Genomic DNA, 24,576 nt, shown 5'->3' on the forward strand with positions numbered 1-24,576 from the left:
TCAAGGTTCTCCACCAAAGGCTGGGACCAGTCAGCTCATGAGATTAAAAGGGCTGGGCCAGCGCTGCACCCCTGGACACGACGTAAAGATCAGGCTCCCTTAAGCCGATATGTCAAAATCCATCTCATCTAACAGAAATACTATCAGCTGCGTGGAAGTCTAGCCCAAGACAGACCTGTCCCATCAGACAGAGATCAGTTCTGGGTGGATTTCGTAGGCAGAGGCTGCACTTTGTGGGTGGGAACAGGTGCAGGGTGCTGAGGGGCTTGCCGGGCCCCCAAGGCTAATGGGAGCAGATCTGCAGGAACAGCACAGAGCTCCCCCATTCATTCACTTTTGCAGGAGAGTGACGACTTTCTTTGTTGTCTGGGACAACTGAGCAGTCCTGGGAGACACCTTCTAGGTAGGCCAGTAAAGAAAGGCTCTTCGTGGGGTCTCTCTTCCCCGATGGAGATTCGGAGAGGTTCTGGGGCCGGCCAGGGCCTCGGGGAGCTCCCCAGCAGCCCAGTGCAGGCAAACAGCCACGTGGGTCACCGAGACCCCGAAGTGCGGGGAGAGAAGGTAAGTCCAGACAATGACAGTAAGTATGAAGGCAGTGAGCTGGTGACAAGAGACCCTGTGCTAAGGTTTAGGCCGCAGAAATGAAGGAGTCCCGGGTGCTCTGCGGCCTCAGGCCAACGACCCGGCCCTCCCTGGGCCCGCTGGGGCCGGCCTGGCCTGCGCGGGTGACGTCAGCCAGGCCCACCCTGCCCTTGAGTGTCCGGACACGACCTCGGGCCCCTGTGGGCGGCCGGGCTGTGGGACAGCATGGGTGCGCCGGCCCCAGGTCCTGCGCGACCCTTGCGAAACCCGAAACCTGCTGGGCCCGCTGGGTGGTGGGGGCGGGACCTCGGGCCAGGGGGCGGGACCAGGGCGAGGGGGCGGTGCCTCGGGCGGGCGAGCGGGCGCAGGCGCGGGCCGGGTGGCGGCCGCGTGCCGGGGTGTGCGCTCCTGAACGGACGGGCGGGGCTTCGGCCCCAGGGGCGGGACCTGGGCGGACGCGCGTGCGCAGGCGCGTGCCAGGAGGCTGCCGCGCGCTGGGGGTCCGGGGTGGGGGGGAGGGGAGTGCGCGCGCGGGCGGCGGGGCGGGGCCGCGGGGCCGGGGGCGGGGCCTGGGCGCGCGTGCGCAGGCGCGGGCCGGGAGGTGGCCGCGTGCCTGGGGTGCGGGCGCGGGCGGCGGCGGCGGGCGGGGCGCCCCGCGGGAAGCGCGGGGCCGGGGGCGGGGTTCGAGCCCGGCTGAGGTGAGCTGGGCCCGGCGCGGCAGGACGCAGGGGGCGAGCGGCGAGTCCGGCGCGGAGCCCGGCGTCGGCACCAGCAGCGGCACCGGCACCGGCACCGGCACCGGCACCATGGAGGACGACGACAGCTACGGTCAGTACGGCCCGCGGCCCGGCCGGGCGGGCGCCCCCTCCCCCGCTTCCTGCCGTCCCCGGCCCGGCGGCGCCCCTGGAGGCTCGCGGTGCCCGGGACGGCGGGGCTGGACGCGAGTCCGCGGGCCGGACCGGGCGGGGGCGCCGGGGGCCGGGCAGCTGCGGGGCGCCCGGGTCTCCGGGAGGGGCCGGAGGTCGCGGGGCCGGGGCGGCCGGCCGCTGTCACCCGCGCAGGCCCGGCGGCGCCCCCGTCTCCGGCCCGGGGACGCCCGCAAGTTGTGCGCCCGGGCCGCGTCTTTGTCTGGACGCGCAGGGGGAGCGGCGGAGTGGACCGGCTGCACCCGGGACGTCGTGCGGCCGAGCAGCCGCGGACTCGGGTGCTGTCGCGGGCCGGGACCTCGGCCGCGGGTCGCCCGGGCGGGCCCGGTTCTTGGCTGCCGACCGCGTGACGTTGTCGGTCGGCCCCCGACCCCCAATCGCCGGTCCGGGGAGCCTGCCGGTGCGGGACGCACGCCCGAGTTTGCACTCTGGTCTGTGCACACAGGCAGCGAAAACTTAACAGAAACTAAGTTCGCAGCTGTCCTCCCGCGAACCCCATCCGGCAGCCGGGGGTCCTCGCTCCAGTCGCTCGCGTGCCCGGCGCTCCCCAAGGCTGCTGGACGGCGGCGGCGAACGTATTGACATTTTGCGCCCCGAAGAAAGCGGGGCCCGTAGAGCCAGTGCTGAACGCCTGTGGTTTGGGAGCAGGGCACAGATGCGGCGGGTGTGAATGCTGATGCGGCTGATCGGAACCAAGCCCCGGCTTACTGACCAAGGCAGCTTTTCTGCTGACTTACAGGTCAGCCGCTGGGAAGCTGTGGGCTGGGGAAAAGGTGGGTTGATGACTTGCAACTTGACCCTGAGCCACAGACACGGGGCCTCACCGCTGAGACCCTAGCTTGCTGGGCCTGAAGTCCAGAGCACGTTTGGGTGGGTGCCCATCAGATGTCCCCTAGTTACCTTCCAAGTAGAAGCCACGTGTGCTTTTCTTTGTGATTGAAAGAAAACCCTCTGGTTGCTTCCGAGGGATTTTCTTCTCCTCCTGACTCCTCTCTGCCCGTGAAAAGCCGTGTTCAGTTGGGGTTGTTTTTTGTTGTTTTTTTTTTGATCTGTTATTTTCTCTACCTTCTCTTGCCATTTAATCTCTCTCAGACCCAGTGCCCTGCCAGGCTTTCATCTTGCCCTCTCCTGGTGTTCTTGCCCGCCCGGCCAGGCAGGAAGCAGTTGGTTCGGTTGCTTTTAGTATGGTGACTGCTTTGCCACCAGGCGTGACACGAATTTGTACTTAGGAAGGGTAAACGGCAGCAGGGTGCCAGCAGGGTGTCCTACCGCGGCTGCAACAGACTGGCACAGCCGTGGTTCACAACAGCGTGCGTGAGTTTGTTATCGTAAAGCCAGGAGGTCAGAAGTCCGGATTTGTCTCGCTGGGCTAAAATCAAGGTGTTTGCAGGGCTGCGTTCTTTTCTGGAGCTTCTAGGGGAACATCCTTTTCCTTGCCTTTTGCAGCTTCTAGAGGCCACCGCGTTCCTTGGCTGGTGGCCCCCTTCCATCTTCCAAGCCAGCAGGTAGCATTGGCTCGTTTCTCCCTGACCTCTGCCTCGTTTTCGGATTACATTGGGCCCACCGGGATAATCCAGCATAAGGGCCTGCAGCCTTAATTCTGCAGTGGTCATGTCCCTTTTGCCATGTAGGGCAACATATTCATAGGTCCTGGGGATTAGGACCTGGACATCTTCAGGGGCTGTTACTCTACTGCCCACACATAGAGATAGGAAAAAAGTTTATTCTTCTCCTTCATACATTAAAAAAAAATCATCCTTACTAAAGTTAGTGTCACAAACGCCCCCACTGCTAAATTTGACTGGCTTAAAAAAAAATCATCATCTTTGTATTTTGAAGAAACCAGAAAGGTTGAATTAAAGAGGATCCCCCACTTATAGGGCTCACCACACAAAAAGTACCTAATAGTTTAAGGTGGTCATATGAAAAATAAGAGTCCGAGTTCTTTGAAGTTGGCCTGAGTTTCCAGAACTGTCCATTTCCTTATAGGTTTTACAGAGATGACAACTGTTCAGATTACACATTTCAGAAGGAAATGTCTGCTTTGGGCTCAAAGCACCTGAAATGCCCTGTCCCCAGGCTCCCTGAGAACCTCTGTTGTTTAGAGTGTCAGCTTAGGGCACGGCCGCTCTTTTAAACATTGTGTTTTTGGGGAAATAGGTTGTGCTTTCCTAGCTACCATTTAGTATAAAAACAATCTTTAGAACACATCTCGTTTGTAATATGCTGAAGAAAGAGGGGAGTCTTCGAGAGTCCCTGGTCAGTTAAAGACAATTTCAACAACGTACAAAGGGCTGGCCTGCAGGGTCCTGGGGGTGCGTGTGGATCAGGCGGCCCCACTGGCTCGGGGAGCCCTTCCCGCTGTGGACGCCCCTGCAGTAGTGAGTTGTGCATTCGGAGGCTCACTGGACAGGTGAAGGGGTCCCCACTGTGCATCTGGCGTGATGTGCTCTGGTAGGGGAAGGTTAAACAAGTCATTCTAAAGCTTGTTTTTCCTTGACGAATGTAGAATTAGCGATTTTCTGAAAGCCTAATTGACACTTTAAGAAAGATGTTCATATTGCTTGTGGCTGATTTGTCTTGATCCCCCCAGTTTCTTTCTAAGCTCTGTGAAAGAGTCAGGAGTTTTAGGGTCACATTGCCTCCTTGGGAGTTCGCTGTGCTCCCGGACTTCACTTACAAAAGGAGGAGGTGCTTGGCCTTCCTAGAGCACCCTGCCCAAGGCCAGGCTCCGTGACTCAGTTCCTCTGGTGACTCTGAACTGGAGCAGAGACTTGTTTTTTGTTTTTTAATTTTCCACCTGAGGATATTTTTCTACTTATTATCAGATAGGGAGGGAGGGGGAGAGGGAGACAGAGAGAAACATCGATGTGATAGAGCCACACTGACTGCTTGCCACCCACATGACCCGACCAGGGCGGGGGACAAACCACAACCAAGTTACGTGCCCCTGACCAAAATCGAACCCAAGACTTACTGGTCCGCGGGCCGGCGCTCTAACTGCTGAGCCAAACCAGCCAGGCCTGAGCAGACTTTTAACCTGCACTTCACCTCTTAATCGCTTCCGGAGCCCTCGCATGTCCTACGTGAAAGTTTTCGTGGACATACACGTGGACGTGCACTTTTGGAGGGTCTGTAGGCTTCGTCAGTTCTCACAGGCTTCTGACCCCAGATTTGCTGCTCCTGAGGTTGCCCCTGTGTTGGCCCCTCTCTCTGAGGACCGGGTGTGAGGTAGAGACTGACAGGGTCATCCAGTAGTGACATCGAGACGCTCGTGGGCACAGTTCTGTAGCGCGCGATGACAGCGGACTCCGGTTCCTGGGCACGGTTGTTCAGTAGGACCTGCGGAGCTTTGAGGTCTTTACCTCTCCAACACAGCATGACTCCTCTGGCCTTTTTAGCTTCGGGCCTACCCCTGTCGGCACCACGAGGGAGCACTGGCCTTCGGGGGCCACGGTTCGGGGTGAAGGAGTGGGGATGCGATCCTTCCAGGGCGTGCCTTCCGGGTGTGGGCAGAAGTGGGCAAGGGCTGCTGCGGCTGGTGAGTGGGAGCCCTTCCCTTGCGTTCAGGGGAGGCTGCCGGGCCGGGTCTGTGTGTCCAGAACAAGTGCGGGACCTGGGACCCGACAGGAGCTGCTTAGCAACTGTTGGGGGAGTGGAGAGTGGGCCAGGTTCCCGTGGCAGAAGTTAACATTCAGTGAGCTTGAGGCCTGTCTCCAGCTCCCCGCTCCAAGCAGAAACACGGCACTGGGCTCTGTGAGTTCGCCCCGAGGCCAGACTCATTTTCTTCGTTTTTCTGTGATATTGATGACTTTTATTGGTCTCAGATTTAATTATAACTTAATAATTTGCCTTTATTGAAAAGAACACAACTCTGTGAAGTCAGGGCTTTCTTAGAAAATCTGGAACCTGAGGTAGCCATGATTATGCCTGTTGTGGTCTTTAGGGTCCATCTCCAGGGTGACCAGCATGTCAGAGGGCATGAGCATCTGTGGGACTGTAGATCCAAGGCAGCGGCTTTCCACAGGCTGGACCAGTGCGCTCGCCTGTTGTGGTCTTTAGGGTCCATCTCCAGGGTGACCAGCATGTCAGAGGGCATGAGCATCTGTGGGACTGTAGATCCAAGGCAGCGGCTTTCCACAGGGACCAGTGCGCTGGGACTGTGGATCCAAGGCAGCGGCTCTCCACAGGCTGGACCAGTGCGCTCGCCTGTTGTGGTCTTTAGGGTCCATCTCCAGGGTGACCAGCATGTCAGAGGGCATGAGCATCTGTGGGACTGTAGATCCAAGGCAGCGGCTCTCCACAGGCTGGACCAGTGCGCTCTGGTCTTAGCAGTGCCTGGGGTCCATGTTCATTGCATGGCAAGTGTGTCACTAGTGAGGGGAGCATTTATAAAAAACCCAACTTAATGGTTACAAAATGACACCTCATTAAATCTATTGATTATTACTAGGTTAAAAAAAGTTTCTTTGCATAGATGTGTATTGTGACCTCACTGTTCGTATGCGATGATGGTTTCTTTGTTTATTGAACTGAGATTACATTTTTTTTTTAATTCCTCACCTGAGGATATTTTTCTACTTCTTATCAGATAGAGTGGGGGCAGGGGGAGAGACAGAGAGAAACATCGATGTGATCCAGCCACATCGACTGGCTGCCTCCCGCATGGCCCGACTAGGGCCGGGACGAACCGCAACGAGGTGCGTGCCCTTGACCGGAATAGAGCCGGCCACTCATTGGTCCGCGTGCCGATGCTCCAACCACTGAGCCAAACCAGCCAGGGTGACATTAACTCTTTTTATGGCCTTTATTAAATCAAGTGATTACTGTTTTTGTCAGTCATATTTTAATCACAGGGAAAGTATGTATGTTCATTCTGACTGGTGTTGGGGTTAGATTTTGACCAATTATAGTCACTTATTACCTTTCCTTAATTAAAAAAAATTTTAATTGAGTTTTAGAGAGAGAGGAAGGGAGAGGGGGAGAGAGAATGACAGAAACATCGATGTGAAAGCAAAACATTGATCTGCTTCTCCTGCACACCCCCCACTGAGGATCGAGCCTGAAACCCAGGCATGTGCCCAGACTGGGAATCGACCTGGCGACCTCTCAGTGCATGGGTGACACCCATACAACTGAGCCACGCTGGCCAGGGCCCTAATTTTTGTCTTAAAGATCGAAGATCTCTTCACCCATGTACTGTCTTTTGGTCAAGTACAACATGTTTTCTTTAGAGGAGAGAGTGTGAGTTAAGCAGCTTATGGTCTGGGTTGTCGTGATAAATAGTTCCGTCTGTGGGATCTGAAGGCTCATAGCTGCTTCTCTCTAAATGTCCCAGGTGTTCATCAGAACGATCTCACCAGATAGGATTCTCTTACATACTCCGTGCATTCACGGTCAGATGGTTCTGCAGTGACAACGAGGGGAGTGCCTCCTCGTTCAAGGGTGGCAGCAGACATGTAGGGCACTTGGCGGGGGAGGAAGGAGGAGACAGGTGAGACAGCGAGGTTGGAAGCTCCAGCCTGCAGGAGGGCCTCCCTGCCCCTTCCTGCTTACCCCGCCCCTAGACGAAAGGTCTGGACCTGCCCATTGCTCCATTGCCTCCTGCGTCCCCATGGTCTCTCGAGGTGCTGTTGCTTAGTTTCATTTGCAATAACAGAGGCATGGAGGAGGTGGAAACTTACTTAGAAATGTTCAAGAAGTGAACCCCCACGCTCTGAAACTGCTGCAGTGCTGTTTGCCTCTCTGTGCACGGACTAAAACCACAAAGCATAGGCTGCCGGCTGCGGGGGATCCTGTTACTCCTCATTTCCCAGGATCGTGGATGCTGGTGCTCTCTGCTCCGGTCGTAGTGAGATGGTTACCAGCCGCTTTCTGTGCCGTCTGTCCCCTTTAGCAGAGGGTCAGAATGTTACCTCCCTTATGTGAGCCTTTATGTTTTCCACTTTTTTTTGTCTTCAGGAAGGTTTCTATTTCAGAAGCATGCCTATATCTGCCATTGTTACAGTCATGTTGTGATTATTAATGTGGGGTATGAATGATGGAATTGGTTTGACGCTATTAAAAAACTTTCCTCTTCAGTGAGACCGTCATAGCTTTGGTTTCTGAGAGCAGTTTGTATGCAGTCAACGGCATTAGTAGCCACTTGGCGCCAGCAGCCCCGCTATCCCGGGTGCTCTGAGCCTAGGAGGCAGGTTGTAGGGAGATTTAGGTAAACAGGAGATCAGTCCCACGTGGAGCTGGAGTGGAACCGCCCGGGCAGAGGAAGGTTCCCAGATGAGCTGGAGTTGGGAAGAGGGGTTGGTGACAACGAGGTGAATGTGGCAAAGAAGCATATTTTAGGCCAGGCGGTGAGCAAAGGCCAGGGGTGTGGAGTAACTGGCCCTCGGGGAGCTGCCTGGACAGGGGAGGGAGGAGGCCAGAGACAGGACTGCAGAGGGGGACAAAGTCACGGAGGGGCCTGTGTTACCAACGACTGTGTTCTCGGGGCCATGATGAATATTTTGCATTTTGGAAAGATGCCTCCGACTGGTGGAGTAGACAGGCAGTGCGGAGACCCCTAGGGCACTGTCGCAGCTGTCCAGGTGAGGTGATGGAAAGCCCGAGTTAAGGCAGAGGAACGGAGGAAGGGGACAGTACCACCAGACGGACGAAGGACCTACAGTCCATAGGTTTGGTGCCAGGGTTCGGACGTAGCATTACAGGGAAACGAGGGGACGGTCCGGATGAGCACCGGTTTCTGTCTCGAGGTGCCTGCTTGGAGGGTTTCTGGATGGAGTGTCCAGAGCTGGGCCCAGGAGCTCAGTCTGGGACACACTGCGTGGAGCTTGAGGGACGTGTAAACTGTCCACTGTGAGAGGTCAGTTGAATTTGGAACTAGAACTCAAGTGGCAGTGGAGCCCAGGGAAGGGGTGACACCACGTGCTGACGGAGCAGAGGTCCAAGAATGTTGTCTTGGGCATGCCGCCTCTGAGGGGCTGGCATGTATGGTGTATATCTACATGTACACATGGGCAGAGAGAGGGAGCAGCTAGAAGTCGGTGAAGAACGGAGGGACTTGTTTTTTATTAATCCTCAGAGAGGGAGAGTCATTGATGTGAGGGAGACACATCGATTGGTTGCCTCCTGCACAGACCTGACCAGGGCCGGGGATCAAACCTGAGACCCTTCAGTTTGCGGGCTGATGCTCTAACTGCTGAGCCAGACCGGCCAGGGAGATCCTTGTTTTTAATTGGGGACACTTAAGACTGTTTACAGACTCTTTCTTTTTGTACATTTGAAAACTACTCTGAACCAGCCTTGAATTAGTGTCCATAGATCGAGTGCTGGGCTCGCGTGTCAGTGACCGCCCGGGCCTGTAGCAGCAGCAGCCGAGGCGCCTGCCGTGTGCTGGCGGGAGCGGAAGTGTCCCCTCTCACGTCTGCGCTTCCCTGAGATGCACTCCCAGCAGCCCGGGGATTGAAGTTGAGAAGCCATTCTGAGCCCTGGCCGGTTTGGCTCAGCGGTTAGAGCGTCGGCCTGTGGTCCGAAGGGACCCGGGTTCGGTTCCCGCTAAGGGCACGTACCTCAGTTGCGGTTTGTCCCCGGCCCTGGTTGGGTTGTGCGGGTGGCAGCCACTCGATGTGTCCCTTTCACGTCGATGTTTCTCTCTCTCTTCCTCTCTCTCCCTCCTACTCTATCTGAACAAAGAATGGAAAAAAAAATGTCCTCCGGTGAGGTTAAAAAAAAAGAAGCCATTCTGATTTCTAGCGCACTCTTCATTTTTAGCTGCCTGCTGCCGGTTCCCCTTGGGCGCCCCATCATCTTATTCTTTTTTTTTTTAATATGTGTTCTTTTTATTTATTTATTTTTGTGGCGCATGCCCCTAGTGGGAACCGAACCCGGGACTCTGGTCCGCAGGCCGACACTCAACCGCCGAGCCAATCTGGCCAGGGCTGCCCCGTCATCTTCTGAGGTCCACGCCCTGCAGGCCGTCTGTCCCCTTGCCCTTCCATTCTTCCTCCACACTTCCCGGACTTTCTCTTTTGTCTTACTTTTAGCCCCATTGGCTTATCACCCCAGTTATCCAGGCTTGAAAGCACATTTGGTGTCTTGCCCTTTCCTGCTGTCTAAATTGTTTTCCCGCCGGAGATGCGTGTCTGTTCTGCCTGCCGCTCACTGTCAGGGTTTGCTTGTCCCGGGACCACGGAGAGTGTTAAACTACAGGCCTGCACCAGTGCAGGTGACCAGTGGGAGAATGTCCAGAGCATAGTAGGTGCAGTGGGAGCCTGGGGGACCCCAGTGTTCCGTGTGTTTCCAGAGAGAGAGACTTTTGCGCAGACCGCCTACTGGGATCAGATGGGGTTGGTGGAGGGACATCGGCAACGCCCCTTGGGCTCTGAGCCCATGCTCTGTCACTGCGCCGCCCTGCTTGCTCTTCTCTGCCCTCGCTGCCACGCACGTCCTTCCTTCTGGGACGGGGCTGCAGAGTTCCACGTCTTGGTGGTGTTGGGATAGTTTTTGTTTTTGGTTCAAACCTGTGCTGCAGGTTATTGAACAGATTCGTTGAAGGAGCCCATTCTTTTCTTAAAAATTTTTTTTCTTTATTGATTTTTAGAGAGAGAGGAATGGAGAGGCAGAGAGAGAGAAACATCGATGAGAGAGAAAGAACATTGATTGAGCCCATTCTTTTTTAAAAATATGTTTTCATTGATTTTTTTAGAGAGAGAAGGAGAGAGGAAGGGAGACAGAGATAGAAACACCGAAGAGAGAAACATCGCTCAGCTCCCTCCTGCACACCCCCTACTAGGGATCGAGCCGAAACCCGGGCCCGCGCCCTGAGTGGGATTTGACAACGCTCAGTCCACTGAGCCACGCCAGCTGGGCAAGGAGCTCGTTGATGTTGGGGTCAAGGCTGGGGAGTCCGCGCCCTGGCTTCTCCCACTTACTAGAGGCCGCCATTACCCCACTACATCTTCACAGCGGCGGTGGCCTTCGAGTCTGTCACATCTCATCACTCCCTCTTTCCTGTGTTACATTGTACCCAGCAGACAATCCAGGATAATCCTCCATCTCCAGGTCAGCTGACTGGCAGCTTTAAGTCCCCTTTGCCATGTAATATGACAGATCCACACCGTCCAGGAGTAGCCTGGGGGCACCTGGGCCTGTTTTTCTGCTGAGCACATCCACCCGAGTGCTTTTGTCCCTGGGGTGTTCCCGCCCTCCCAGCACGGGCAGCATGGTCTCTGAGCTGTGCCCCGCGAGCGTGAAGGGCCCCAGTGCAGGTGCAGATGTGGTCTGGTTGAGGTCAGCGTGTCTGGCCTAGAAGAGCTGCGCTCACAGCCCGGGAAGGAGAGCGGGGCACAGCGGCTGAGCCGCGGCCGCCCGCTCCTGCTCCTGCTCCTGCGGCCGTCCGCGGCCGCTTCCTGGGACAGGGGTTCGGGCGGGGGTCCGGGGGTCCGGAGCTCGCTGCTCGGGCGAGGAGTGCGTCTGTGCAAGCATTCTCTCGTGGTAAAGAGAACGTGTCCTGGTTCAGGTAGTGGAAACGTCCGTGACAGTGAGCTTGGTAGGCACAGGAGTTCATTGTTCTAGCGGGAGATGCGGGCTTATTGCTGATTTTCCCCGACACCTGCCCTTTGTCTCCATGGGTCATGATGGACATCACTGTGGAGGGAGCAGGCTGGGCGCTGTCCTCGTTCACACATTCATGTTAATTCCTCATTGGGGTTCATTTCCACCCTGGTTTCAAGGACACAAAGCCAAGTTTTCGGCTAAATACTACTGTTTTTTTCTTTTTCTAATACTGCTGTAAGGTCCCATTTTCTTACACACATAAATATATGTATATATAGTATTCTAATAAGAGGAATTTAAATTTCTACGTTAAAAATCACAATAATAGTCTAGCCGGTGTGGCTCAGCGGTGACCCACACACCAAGAGGTCACCAGTTCGATTCCTGGTCAGGACACACGCCCAGGTTGTGGGCCAAATCCCCAGTGGGGGGCATGCAGGAGGCGGCCAGTTGATGTTCTCTCTCATCAATGTTTTTCTCTCTCTCTTCCTCTCTAAAAAAACAAATAAAGAAAAAAAAATTTTTTTTTAATCACAATAACAACACATTTTTATAGTAAATAATCAATTGGTAGGGAAAAGCATATAGTTAAAAGTCACTTTTTATTTTTATTTTTTTATCCTCACCCATAGACATTTTCCCATTTTTTGTTCAGACAGAGTTGGGGGGGAGAGAGAGAAACATCGATGCGAAAGGTACACATCGAGTGGCTGCCACCTGCACGACCCAACCAGGGCCAGGGACAAACTGCAAACTGCCCTTAGCAGGAACCGAATCCGGGTCTCTCTGGACCGCAGGCCGATGCTCCAACTGCTGAACCAAACCGGCCAGGGCACTTTTGATTTTTAAAGGGGTTTTGCCCAGCCAGTGTGGCTCAGTGGTTGAGCCTTGACCCATGCACCAGTTCGATTCCTGGGCAGGGCACATGCCCAGGGTGTGGGCCAAATCCCCAGTGGGGGACATGCAGGAGGCGGCCAGTCAGTGTTATCTCTCATGAATGTTTCTGTCTCTCCCTCTCGCTTCCTCTCTCTAAAATCATAAATAAGAAAAAAAATGAAAGGGGTTTTAATAGGCTCCAGGAAGTTGGAGTGATTTTAGTTCTTTGTGTTATCCCCAAGGTCAGTTGATTTCCGCACAAAAATAAGTTACACGTCACCCATTCCAGCAGGACCAGCAGGGCTGGGTCACACAGGCCCTGAACCTTGCTTGCACTTGGAGATCTGCAGTCTGAACAAGACCAGAACCGTAGCTCCTTTTGGACTCAAAAGGCTGGGAGGCTCGGGTGTGCCAGGGTGGGCGCTGGGGGGTCGCCTCCTGAGAGCAGGCGCTCCAGAGCCCAGTGACCCTGAGCAGGGACGTGAGCCGGGGCGTTGCTGGGGGAGTCAGAGCTTGGACACCCCTGCCTGTCCCTCACAAGGAGGGGTTCAGTCTATGGTTGTGTATTTGTGTCATGGAATATTAGGTGCCTCCTTAAAAGTGTGAGAGCTGCCGTTACAGGCATGGAGGGTGGCCGTTTGATGCTGAGTGAAAAAACAGGTTGCTCGTAAAGTCCTGTTTGTTTTTTTGTTAATCCTCACCCCAGGGGGTGTGTGTGTGTGTTTCCATTGATATTAGATAGAGTGGAAGCGAGGCGGGGTGGGGGGAGGAGAGAGAGAGAGAGAGAGAGAAACATCAATGTGAGAGAGACACATTGACTGGTTACCTCCCACACGACCCCGACCAGGGCTGGGGACCAAATTGCAACCGAGGTACATGCCTTGACCAGAATCAAACCTGCGATTCTTTGGTCAGCAGGCCGTCGCTCTAATTGCTGAGCCAAACCAGTCAGGGCACCTGGGTGAGGGTTTTACAAAAGCAGTTTGTCCTGGGTGAGTATTTTAAAAAGCAGTTTATCCTGGGGCCCTACTCTAGGCATACTTCACGCAGCAGGACCCTCTAGTGGAGGATCCAAGAATGCATGAATGAATGTGTACGTAAGTGTGTACACACACATTTCAAACCTCCCAAAGTTGAGAAGCCCAGGTGTAAAGTCCCATCCCAGGAGCCTCACGCTGCCCTCCCGTGTCGCGCCACACAGCCTGGCCTTGGCGGCCTGGCCAGAGATGGCCCCCCTCATTTCCTGTGTCGGTTGCATGAAAAGATGGTGTGAGGATTTGTGTGTCGAGGATTGTGGGAAGCGTGGCTGAGTGTTGCATGCATGTCTCCACCTGTAATCCTCTCATTGAAGTGGTTTTGCTGGAGGCTCTTCAGAACTCCCCTTAGCTGGTTGTGAGCTTCAAGCAGAGGTTTTTAAGAAGAGGCTCGGCAGGTCAAAGAAGCAAAAAATAACCGAGTTTGGTTTTCTGTTTTTGTTTTAAACTCCTTTTATAGCTACGTTCATTTACCTCCCCATTTTAGCTTCCCCCAGTGTCTGTATGGTCTGTGTTTGTTCCTTTTAGAAGACACCTTCCCCCGTGTGGCTCTGTCGCTAGGCAGTCCCTGGACGGGTGCCATCATTGAGCCCTGTTCTGTACAGCAGAGGAAGTGACCGAGAAGGTCCTTCCCCTTTCCCACTCGGGCTCACGAGGCCTGTGAGGAACCGAGGCCAAGTCCCCTCGCCAGAGGTGTCCTCTGAGCAGCTTCGGTCTGTCCTGGGGCGGGTAGTGATCGTCTAAAATGAGGTCGCTTTAGGCAGCGTGCTTGGATTGGCTGTCATTCTGTCTGGCCTCTGTACTTCAGCGCTCGAAAACACCGTTGCTACGGAAAATTCAAACACATGCAAAGTAGAGGGAGAGGAATGAGCCCAGGGAGCCATCACCGTGGGCATCTTGGTGTCATTTCCTTTCAGCCCTTTCTTCTGTGTGGATTCCTACATGGTCACCTGCCTTAAGTCCTTTTTGGATATTGTAGGATTCATGAGTGGATTAAAAATTGTTTTCAATTTCAGGATTTAAAAATAAGCTTAAAAAAATAGTCCCAGCCGTTCTCTGGAATACTGTAGATTTTTAAGACTTTTTCTTTGCCATTGAAATCTGTGCATGGACAGCTTGTGAGTGGCATCGGGCAGCGAAGGAGCCCGTCCTCACAGGACAGCACAGGTGAGGTGGTGGCCAGCTCACCACAGCTCCACGGGCTGGGCCCAGGTGGTGAAGCTCACCGGGTCAGTGACCACAGGCGGCGGGGTGGGCTCAGCCAGGAAGTGCTGCTCCCCCGACCCCCATCCTGGACATGGCCACGCTTGAGCTGGTTTGGTCTGCAGTTGAGGAGCCAGGACCCGGGGTTGGCACCTTGTGCCGCAGCAGACAGCCAGGCCCCTCCCTGGGAGCCGCAGGTTGTGCTGTGGTCTCCTTTGCCAGCCGAATGTGACAGAAAGGCATGTGGGGTGCTGGGCCCATGGTGGCCTGTCTCTGCCCGATGAAGCATCGTTCAGGGGCACTGTAATTAATGGTTGTTAGAAGTTTCCACTGTTCCTATAACAGCTCTGTAACGTTGTTGTTGGTAAAAGTTTGCACACACTTCTGATTATTCTTTGACACCACGGGGGAACCTGTGGGTCGGTGAGTTCAGCGTTTTGGTTTCAGTGTGGATGTGTACTGCTAAGTGGCCTTGCAGAGCTCGGTCAGCTCACATCGCACACCAGGGTGTGGTGGTGGTTCACTTACCCTTCCCACTGTGGAATCGTTTTTTAATTACTTAGCTTTTCTTTTTAAAAAATCTGTATTGTTGAAAGTATTACAGATGTCTCCCCTTTCCCCCCGTTGACCCCTTCCTCCCCATTCCTGCTTTCCCTGGCTTTTCGATACAACTTTTAACTATGGTTCCCTCTCTCTTCTCAGGGTTGGTGGGGGGATGTTGGCTGGTCGTGTGAGTCAGAACGACGGCCGCGTCTTCCCAGGTCATCTTCGTTCATTTATTGAGCAGATAGCTGCTAAACGCTCCTAGAGCTGGACGCTCTCTGGGTCTTGGATTCAGACATGACAGCGTTCTCGGGGCCTTCCTTTCTAGAGGAAGGAGAACTCGAGCCCGGAGAAGGAGCTGGCTTCTCTGGATAGCGTGTTTCACCTGTCCCATTTCTGTGCGGAGTTCGCGTGAGCATTTCTCAAGTTCAAGTTAAGTGAGGACTCACCTGCTTCCACCTCGTGGCTCTCTGCAGTCCAGTTTGTGCCGTGTTCATTGACATGGGCCGGTGGTTGCATTTTGCATTCCAAACTTCTCAGCACTCCTGTGTCCCCTTGTGACCAGCAGGCCTTTTTATGGACATCTGTGTCCCCAAAATGTGTCAAAGACGTTGAAAGTGAGTGCACATACCAAGACTTAGTTGTGGAGAGAGAGGGTTAGAACTCGTCTTTCGTAGGGTAGAGACTGCTGAGGGCCTGCTGAGGGGCAGCCTGGCTGACTTCTCAGATGTGACCTGCTGGCTTTGTCTGCCCCTCCTCGGTCCAAGGTGTCTGTCCCAGGCTACTCGTCAGTCAGCCTGAACTGTACTCTGGCCACTTGGGCCTTGGACAGATGATCTCTCTCCCTAAGAGGCACAGAATTGGGCTAATGACCCTGTCAGACCTGCCTCTAGGGTCACTGTGAAGGGTCCAGTGAGGGCCCTCACATATCCGTCGGGGGTCACCACACAGCAATGCCTGGAGAGTGGCAGCCGAGATGGACAGCAGGCTAAGAGGCCGACACTGTCCCTCCAAGGGCACTAGTGCTAGGGAGTGCCTTCATGTCTGCTGGGCCGTTTGCCACAGACACTGTAGTTCCCCGTGCAGTTTTTATTTAACTGTGTTAAGGTAGAGTTCGCACCCAGTGAACTGCGTGTCAGGCGTGAGCTTCACAAGCCTGTCTCGCGCCTGTGCGCTGAGACTCCGCAGCGCAAGGACATTGCCGCCGCCCAGAGGCCGTGTGGCCCACTCAGCCACCCGCGGGAATGCTCTTTGTCACTACACATCAGTTTGTGTTTAACCAGGATTTTTTTAAAAATGTTTTTTATTGATTTTTTTTAGAGGGAGAGGAAGGGCGAGAGAGAGAGAAACATTGATCTGCTGCCTCCCGCATGTCCCCTGCCAGGGATCGAGCCTGCAACCTGGGCCTGTGCTCCCATAGGGATCGAACCGGGACCTCTTAGCGCATGGGACGACGCTCAGCCCCTGAGCCACACCGGTCGGCTGGGCCCCAGAATGTTATATAAATGGCACGCTACTGTGCATTCTTCTGTGTCTGGCTGTCACTCAGCACGAAGTGTTGGAGGTCGTTGTCAGGTGTCAGTCATTCCTTTTTACTGCTGAGTGGTTATTTCACTGTCTGGATAGACCACATGTTACCTGTCTGTCCACCTGTCCTGAGAGGGTAGGTGACTTCCAGGTCGGGGCCACTGGGAATAAAGCTGCCCAGTCAATGTGGGACGTGCTTCTTCCTCCTGGGCTGACACCTGTGAAGGGAATGACCGGCTTGTATAGTAGGGTCTTTCTTTCCCCCTTAAAAATGTTTATTATTGTATATGAAATGTAAGAGGTAACAAGGAATGGTATGTGTAGATGGTATGTAACTAGTTTTAAAATAACTCTTAGAAAAGCTTTTATTTAATGTAAGTAGAATATATGAATCAGTTTAAAAATGTTTTCAAAAGTATGTTATTTTGCATCAATCAAAAAAAAATCTGAATTCACCTTTAAAAATAAAAGGAGACATAAAATTTGGACAGTTACAAAGTAAATGAAAAAATTTTTTTCTACTCTTACAGTAAGAATCACAATTTTGTACTTTCTTAAAATTGGGGAGAAAACTTCATGCAAACATTTAAAGTATAAACTCTTACAGGTGGGGAGATCCACCTACAAGCACTGCAGAAAGGGGAGGCTATGCGGCAGCCTTCTGGAACGTTCTGCCAGCCTCACATGCAGATAGAGGAGGCTATGCGGCAGCCTTCTGGAACGTTCTGCCAGCCTCACATGAAGAAAGGGGAGGCCATGCAGTAGCCTTCTGGAACATTCTGCCAGCCTCACATGCAGGAATGGGTGGCCATGCGGCAGCCTTCTGGAACGTTCTGCCAGCCTCACATGAAGAAAGGGGAGGCCATGCAGTAGCCTTCTGGAACGTTCTGCCAGCCTCACATGCAGAAATGGGTGGCCATGCGGCAGCCTTCTGGAACGTTCTGCCAGCCTCACATGCAGATAGAGGAGGCTATGCGGCAGCCTTCTGGAACGTTCTGCCAGCCTCACATGCAGGAATGGGAGGCTATGCGGCAGCCTTCTGGAACGTTCTGCCAGCCTCACATGCAGGAATGGGAGGCCATGCGGCAGCCTTCTGGAACGTTCTGCCAGCCTCACATGCAGGAATGGGAGGCCATGCGGCAGCCTTCTGGAACGTTCTGCCAGCCTCACATGCAGGAATGGGAGGCCATGCGGCAGCCTTCTGGAACGTTCTGCCAGCCTCACATGCAGAAATGGGTGGCCATGCGGCAGCCTTCTGGAACGTTCTGCCAGCCTCACATGCAGGTTGCCTCCGTGCCTTCCCTGCTCAGCATTTCTCTGTCTGGACGAGCTTCTCAGAGCACCTTGTGGCTTTGGCCTGTGACGTTTGTGGGACAAACACTATATGGCAGAACCTGGGTGGCCTCTTGCACCTCCCCAGCTGGCTGGCTGATGGGAGCCCTCCCTCCCATCGGCCAGCACTGCCACCCACTCGATAGCTGTACCACTGCCCGCAAAGTGGGCAGTCTTCGGTAGGGGGGGCTTAATCGTTCTTTTCAAAGTCATTTTAGAACAGTTCTGTTGTTAAGGGGTTTTGGAGTCTGAACTACCCGGTAGATTATCTACTTTGGAGATAAGGTATTAATTAAGGTATTTTAAAGAATCCGTGATTTATGTCCCTAGATGAGTTAGATGGTAGGAGCTAAAAGTAATTTAACTTAATTTAAAGTTGGCAACATTGGTCTTTTCATAATTGCAGTATAGTAAATCCCCTATTTAGTCCACTTAGTACCTTATTGTGTACTGTTCTATCTTAATTGTTAGTCTGCTCAATTTCATGTTTATCTCAGGAGAGATCCCATGTGATTACCACTGAGGCAACAGGCCTCTGAGGCCTTCTTTACTGCCGGGCAGCCTTGGGGGGCGGGGGATGCCTCGTGCCCGGTGACCAGTCCCCAGCTGCTTCGTGGATGTGCCTAAAGACTCCGCGAAAGGAAGAGCAACCTTTGGGAGGGCTTTGGTACCCCTGAACAGACTGTTCTCAGTGTGTTCTTGATGTCTTGTTTCCCGGCCAAGGCTCCACGTGGCTCTTCGGCAGGACTGCCTTGTACAGAACAGGCTGGAGCTTCGCACGCCGCAGAACCACCTGAGGCTGCATTTTCTCTCTTATAGTCCTCACCCGAGGACACTTTTCCATTTATCTTCAGATAGAATTGGGGTCCGGGGGGGGGGGGGCAGTGCCAGAGACACACATTGATTGATTGCCTCCACAGGACTCTGACCACGGCCGGGACCAAACCGCCACCGAGGTACATGCCCTTGACCGGCATCGACCTGGAGACTCTGGTCCGAGGGCCGACCCTCTAACGGCTGAGCCAAACCGGCCAGGGAGTGCAGTCTGCATTTAGTTAGGCATCTCACAGTTTGGAAGAAACTCGACCGCACTCAGCTTTGTGACATCGCACATTTCCGTGGTCAGAGTTCCAGACTGAGTGGCGTGCTTTTGCAGAGGTGGGGCTCAGGTGGGCTCCTCCTGGTCGGCAGCAGGGCTGCTTGGCCTCCGTCTGGAGACCAGATAGGTAATTGATGACATTCCTCAGTTAGATACTTTCTCACGGTGGTTTCTGTGAAAATCGCCAAATGTATGCGGCAGAGCGCTCTCCTTGCCAGCGGAGGAGGTGGATGGAATCTCTCTCCCTTCCCGCCCGGAACTGCTGGAGGCCAGCAGGGTCCTCCAGCGGATGGAGGTCACCGTCAGCTCTGTAGCTGCTGGCGGAGGGAGACCGAGAGTCCCCTGACCCCAAGCATCTGGAACAGGGTACAGACTGTGAATGGGTCAGGTTTCTCTGTTTGGTGCCTGGGAACTGGATCTTTTTAAACATTTGGGATTATCATTTGATATAGCTCTAAGTAGTACTGCCCTCTGGTGTCTCCCCGATTTATAGGCCGGTCCTCATATTTTGGACCCGTATGTGTGAATTTGCCCACTCCCATTTATGCGTAACCCCAAGTTACACAAGAGGTGCTTTTGTGGCCGTGTGCGAGCCCCCAAGCGCAGGGCAGCGGAAAATGCGAGTGGCCGTCGCAGGGTCCGCGGTGGCCTTGCTTTGTTGGTGGCGTTCCTGCCGCTGGCGCTCTGATTGGTTGGCGCTGTTTGGTTGGCTCTCTGGTTGGTTGGTGCACTAATTGGTTGGCGCTCTGCTGCTTGGTGCCCTGCGGGGTCAGCGCTCTGCTGGGTTGGTGCCCTGTGGGGTTGGTGCCCTATGGGGTTGCTGCCCTGCAGGGTTGGCGCTCTGCTGGGTCGGCGCCCTGAGGGGTTGGCACCCTGTGGGGTTGGCGCTCTGCGGGGTTGGCGCTCTGCTGGGTCGGAGCTCTGCTGCTTGGCGCCCTGCGGGGTCAGCGCTCTGCTGGGTTGGTGCCCTGCAGGGTCGGCGCCCTGCTGCTTGGCGCCCTGCGGGGTCAGCGCTCTGCTGGGTTGGTGCCCTGTGGGGTCGGTGCCCTGCTGCTTGGCGCCCTGCAGGGTCAGCACTCTGCTGGGTCGGCGCCCTGAGGGGTTGGCACCCTGTGGGGTTGGTGCCCTGCAGGGTTGGCGCTCTGCTAGGTCGGCGCCCTGCTGCTTGGCGCCCTGCGGGGTCGGCGCCCTGCGGGGTCGGCGCCCTGCGGGGTCGGCACCCTGCGGGGTCGGCGCCCTGCTGGGGCCGCTTCTCTGGCTATTAAAAGCACCTGGCCCAGGAAGGCTGCGCTGCGCCTCACGGAGGAAGCGCATTGGTCCATTCTTCCAGGTGTGATCACTGTCAGCCAGTCAGCGGTAGATGGATGAGGCGTCCTTAACAGAAATACACCTGAGGCAAGCTCATGCGCTGATGGCTGGAAAATGTTGAGAGGGTCCACGGGACCCCAGCCCTGTATTTCTCCTGGAGCGTTGGTTCAGAATTTGCCACTTGAAAGTCAGCAGCGAGGATTTTCTGGGACATAACCACCTAGTCATGAGGACCAGCTGTATCTCCAAATGAGAGCGCTCTGCCTCCCTTGTCTTCCCTCAGGTGCCACACAACAGAGCCCCTGATGCTGTGCCCGCGTCCTAGGACATAGCGTGTCCATCACACGGGTGTGCAAACCAGATGCTGGCATCAGCCCGATTCCTCCTGGTCTCGTACCCATACCCAGGGCATTAGTGGTCCTTTCCTTGTTACCTCCAGACGTGCTCTGACGCCATCAGCCTTTCTCCACCCGTGCTGCTGCCATGTTGGTGGAGCCCCTGCATTCCCTAGGCACCCCGGTCACACTTGCCCCCTTTGGGCACGTGGGAGTCAGTGCTGACTGTCGATAGGCGGTTCCTCTTCCAGCTGACCCAGAGCAAACAGCCCGAGAAAGAGCGGGTGCAGTACATTTACACTGCTGTGGGAGCCTGCTGTTTCTTTGGGCGACGGCAGCTTCTGCACACTGGGCACCACTTGGAACCTGGTCAGAATGTTCAGGGAAGACAGTCATCGGGACAGTGGTTTAAGGAAGAGCTTGAAGAAAGTCTGAAGAAGAAACGTCCTTTTGAAAATAGTTTTCTCGTTTGTTTTTTACTGAGACCACCTTCTTTCTAAAACAAAGAGATTAGACTTCCGACAAAACAGTTTGTTTTCGAATCAGTCATGGCCATGTCAAGACCGTTTGGGCAGGCTGACTGTGGTCCTGCCTTCTGCCCTCCGTGCTGCCCCGGCAGTGGGTGGCCTGCTCCGCCTTCCTCCCGGCTCAGTCACGTGATGGCTTCGTCGCCAGGGTACAGCCTGCTCTGTCAGCAGAGGACAAGGATGGGTGGGGTGCACCGGTTTTGTAATGCTGGTCTTGTGGTTTACAGAGGAGTGATGTCAAGTCAGTGAGGCAGAAGGAGAGAGCAGAGGAAACAGGAGGGGGTGTGGGTGCCCGTGCGCCCCAGCGGACCTCCGTGGCAGAGACCGGAGCCGGCCCACCGGTGCCCTGCCCACCTGTGCTCTGCCCACCTGTGCCCTGCCCACCTGTGCTCACTGCTGCCCCAGAACTCCGCTCACAGACACGCTGGACCTGCACTCCACCGTGCCAGCCCTTGCATGTTTAGTGAAGCTGGGACATGTTTTCTAAAAATTCCTACTTGTATTTGGTTTAGTAGTGCACACACAACCCCTCGAGTTTCATGTAACCACCCCCACACATGTGCTTTGTATTCCCCAGGTAGTGAAAGTACCAGGAAGACTGTTCTAAACATGAATTGAACCTATAATAAATGCTGATGCGGAGACACATTACTTTAATTCAGTCAGAATGAACTGTCCTGATCGCCCAGTCTCTGCTGCGCCTGCAAAGTCCTGTCGGTCTCTTTGATCTTGAAACATTTTCCTTGTGACCCGGGACTCATCGCACGGTGGGCTGATGGGTGTTTACACCGAGTGGCGGCACACCTACATGATTGCTCTGTGATTACCGCGAGCACAGAAAGCAGGTCCGCAGACACTGTCATTTTTGAGACCAGGAGTCTTAGTTCACAGATCATAAAATGTTTCAGGTGAAACTCATCACAAATCTGGGTCAACACCTTCGGCTTGTTTCCTGTACATGGAGCATGATGGGTGAGGCCAGAGCGCCACGGGGGAGGCTCTGGAGCTGGCTTTGAAGAATATGTAGGATTTAGATAGAAAAACAGAAAATATTTTAACATTTGTTTCTGTTACAGTGATAAACATACATAGTTTAAAATATGTACACCACACAAAACATACCTGAATGCTTCTGACAGCATCGTTCATAGCTGCCCAGTGTCCGTCCATCAGTGGTCACCAGGACCCGGGGGCGCGGGCCGTGGGGAGTGAGTGCCTGCTGACCGGGACAGGCGGTCCTCTGGGTGATGGAAGCATTGGCATTAGACCGTAGTGACAGTTATGTAACTGTGGGAACTAGAACCACTGAACAAGTGAATTTTATGGTTGGTAAATGATATCTCAAATTTTAAAAAATCCTCCTTTAGGAAATCTAATCTAACATTTAATTAAAGAAATTTTAGAAATATTGTTAAGTCTTCTTAAAAATAGTGGGACCCTCGATATAACCAACACTTATTCCATATGATCTTTTATATTTGGGAGTATTGCGTGGATTTCAGTCCCCTTATTTAAAATCTAATACATAAATATGTCTTTTAAATAACAAATAACAAACAAACATTTGTCATCTTAGTGAAAAGAAAAATGTCACAGAACTAAAGGGTTATATGGAAAAATAGCGGTCCCCCTGCCCCACGTTGGACCCTTGCACTAGGGCCACCATTTGGGATTGTTTTAGCTGTTTGTTGCACGACTTAGCTCCAAATGTCAAACCTCGTCCTCCTCTTGCTTCCTGATTGCCATCTGCACAGGGTCTGGGGACGTGCCGTGGACCACGCTCTCCTGAGCTGCATGGTGCTGCAGCCACGCTGTCTTCCTTGCACAGTTGTCTTCCTGGAGCTGCTCATTGCTTCCGTTTGTCCTTTGTCTTGTTTTCTTTGAAATTATCAGTTGCTTTCTAAAACTCTCCGATTTCTGTCTGTTTAAACACACCAGTCAGCTGTCTCCCCTGGATCGTGCCCAGCATTTTTCTAGAAGCTCAAGCGGGCTGCTCTCGGGTCTGCTGTTAGACTTCCCTGCAGAGCTGCTCTGGGATTTGCCTCTCTGTCGGCTCACCTTCTCCTTGGTCTGTTTTTTTTTTTTTTTTCTTTTCTTTCTGATTTTGGTTTACCTTAAGTTTGCAGAAACACATTGTCTGAAATTGCCCTGGGGGAGAGCATGTGTGGGTCTGTGTGCTGAGTTAGCATATAAGAAAGTGTCTCAAGGAAAAGTTAGAGGAGTTCATCACCACCAAACCGTTATTATATGAAATGTTGAAGGGTCTTTTTGAAGAAAAAGATAAAATATATGAACAAACAAAATGGCAATGAATACATATCTACTGACAATGGAATCAGGCAGAACAGAAACATTCTCATAGATACAGAGAACATTTTGTTGGTTGCCAGATGGGAGGGGAGATTGGGGGAATGGGTGAAAAAGGTGAAGGGGTTAAGAAGAACAAATTGGTTGCTAGACTGACAAACCTCAAAGGGAAGGGGGTTGGGGGGTGGGAAGAAATACACCAAACAACTTATATGCGTAATCAATGGACACAGACAACAGTGTGGGAAAAGGCGGGGGTGGGGGGTGGGGTGGGAGAGGGGAAGAGGGGGTCAATGGGGGAAAAATGAGGAACATCTGTAATACATTCAACAATAAAGATTTTTAAAAATGGGGGAAAAAAAAAAAGAAAATGTCTTAGTCTGTCCTTAACACTTTCTCTGGGATTTGGTATGAGGTTCTTCCAATAAAGTTTCCTTGTAATTTTGGCGGCTTTTTTGCTTACCATTACATCCAGTAAATTTATATTGTCTTGCTTCGTGTAGCTGTAGTCTGTTCATTTTTTTAAAATATGTTTTTATTGATTTTTTTAGAGAGGAAGGGAGGGAGAAATAGAAACATTGATGTGAGAGAGAAACATTGATTGACTGCCTCCCGCACCGCCCCCCCCCCCCCCCCCCCCCCGCCGACTGGGGATTGAGCCTGCAACCTAGGCATGTGCCCTGCGGGGAATGGAACCGGAACCCCTCAGTCCGTGGGATGGTGCGCTCAGTCCACTGAGCCACACCGGCAAGGCTGTAGTCTTCATTTTTACCAAAGTGTAATGTTTCATTGTTTGAATATGCTGCAATTTAAAAAAAATGGTTCCACTTCTGATGGACATTTAGGTGGTTTCCAGTTTGGGGTGATTGCTATAGATACTGCCGTGACCATTCATAGTCACACTTCCTGGTATTCTTCTGCCGGATGTGTGCCCAACAGTGTTACAGCACAGGCGGTCTGTGATCTCCCCTAGTCTGTCATAGGTCAGGTGTTTACGTCTGCATAGGGCTGCTTCTGAGTTCTGGATTCTGTTCCGTGGGTCTGTCCCAGTACCACACTGTGTTCTAGTTCCTAAAACAAACAAAACCTCTGGGCTGTGCTCTGCAGTGGCATCGCGTCAGTGACCACCTGGGACCACTGCCGTCTTCAGTGTCCTGAGTCAGGAGCACAGCTCCTCCTCCATTCGTGTGGGGCCCCTGTGGTGGTTCAGCACCTTCTGTACTTTTCTTCCACGACGGCCCTGCACACCGTCGGCAGATTTAGTCTGGGTGCTGGAGGTGCCGCTGGGTGTCCACGTGCTGAAATGCACTGTGCTGTGCGTGTTGATTCCGTGGCCAGCAGCTTGCTCCACTCTGTTCAACAGTGTAGGTTCCTGCACCTGCTCTGTGTGCACGGTGGAGCCAACCGGGACAGTATGTTTCCCTT

The 24,576-nt window shown here is 53.6% G+C and overlaps 1 protein-coding gene across 1 annotated transcript in view; it reads left to right on the plus strand.

The window, feature by feature from the left end:
- The first annotated feature begins 1,338 nt into the window (after positions 1–1,338).
- The window catches only part of CYTH1 (cytohesin 1), a 75,528-nt gene continuing 52,290 nt past the window's right edge, over positions 1,339–24,576 (plus strand). Inside the window, exon 1 of the mRNA XM_036269630.1 lies at positions 1,339–1,410. Within this exon, the coding sequence (XP_036125523.1) occupies positions 1,389–1,410 (22 nt within the window). The 5' untranslated portion in view covers positions 1,339–1,388. The remainder of the gene's footprint in view (positions 1,411–24,576) is intronic.

Source organism: Molossus molossus, unplaced genomic scaffold (assembly GCF_014108415.1).
Source record: "Molossus molossus isolate mMolMol1 unplaced genomic scaffold, mMolMol1.p scaffold_m16_p_19, whole genome shotgun sequence".
In the NCBI taxonomy this organism is placed as follows: Eukaryota; Metazoa; Chordata; class Mammalia; order Chiroptera; family Molossidae; genus Molossus; species Molossus molossus.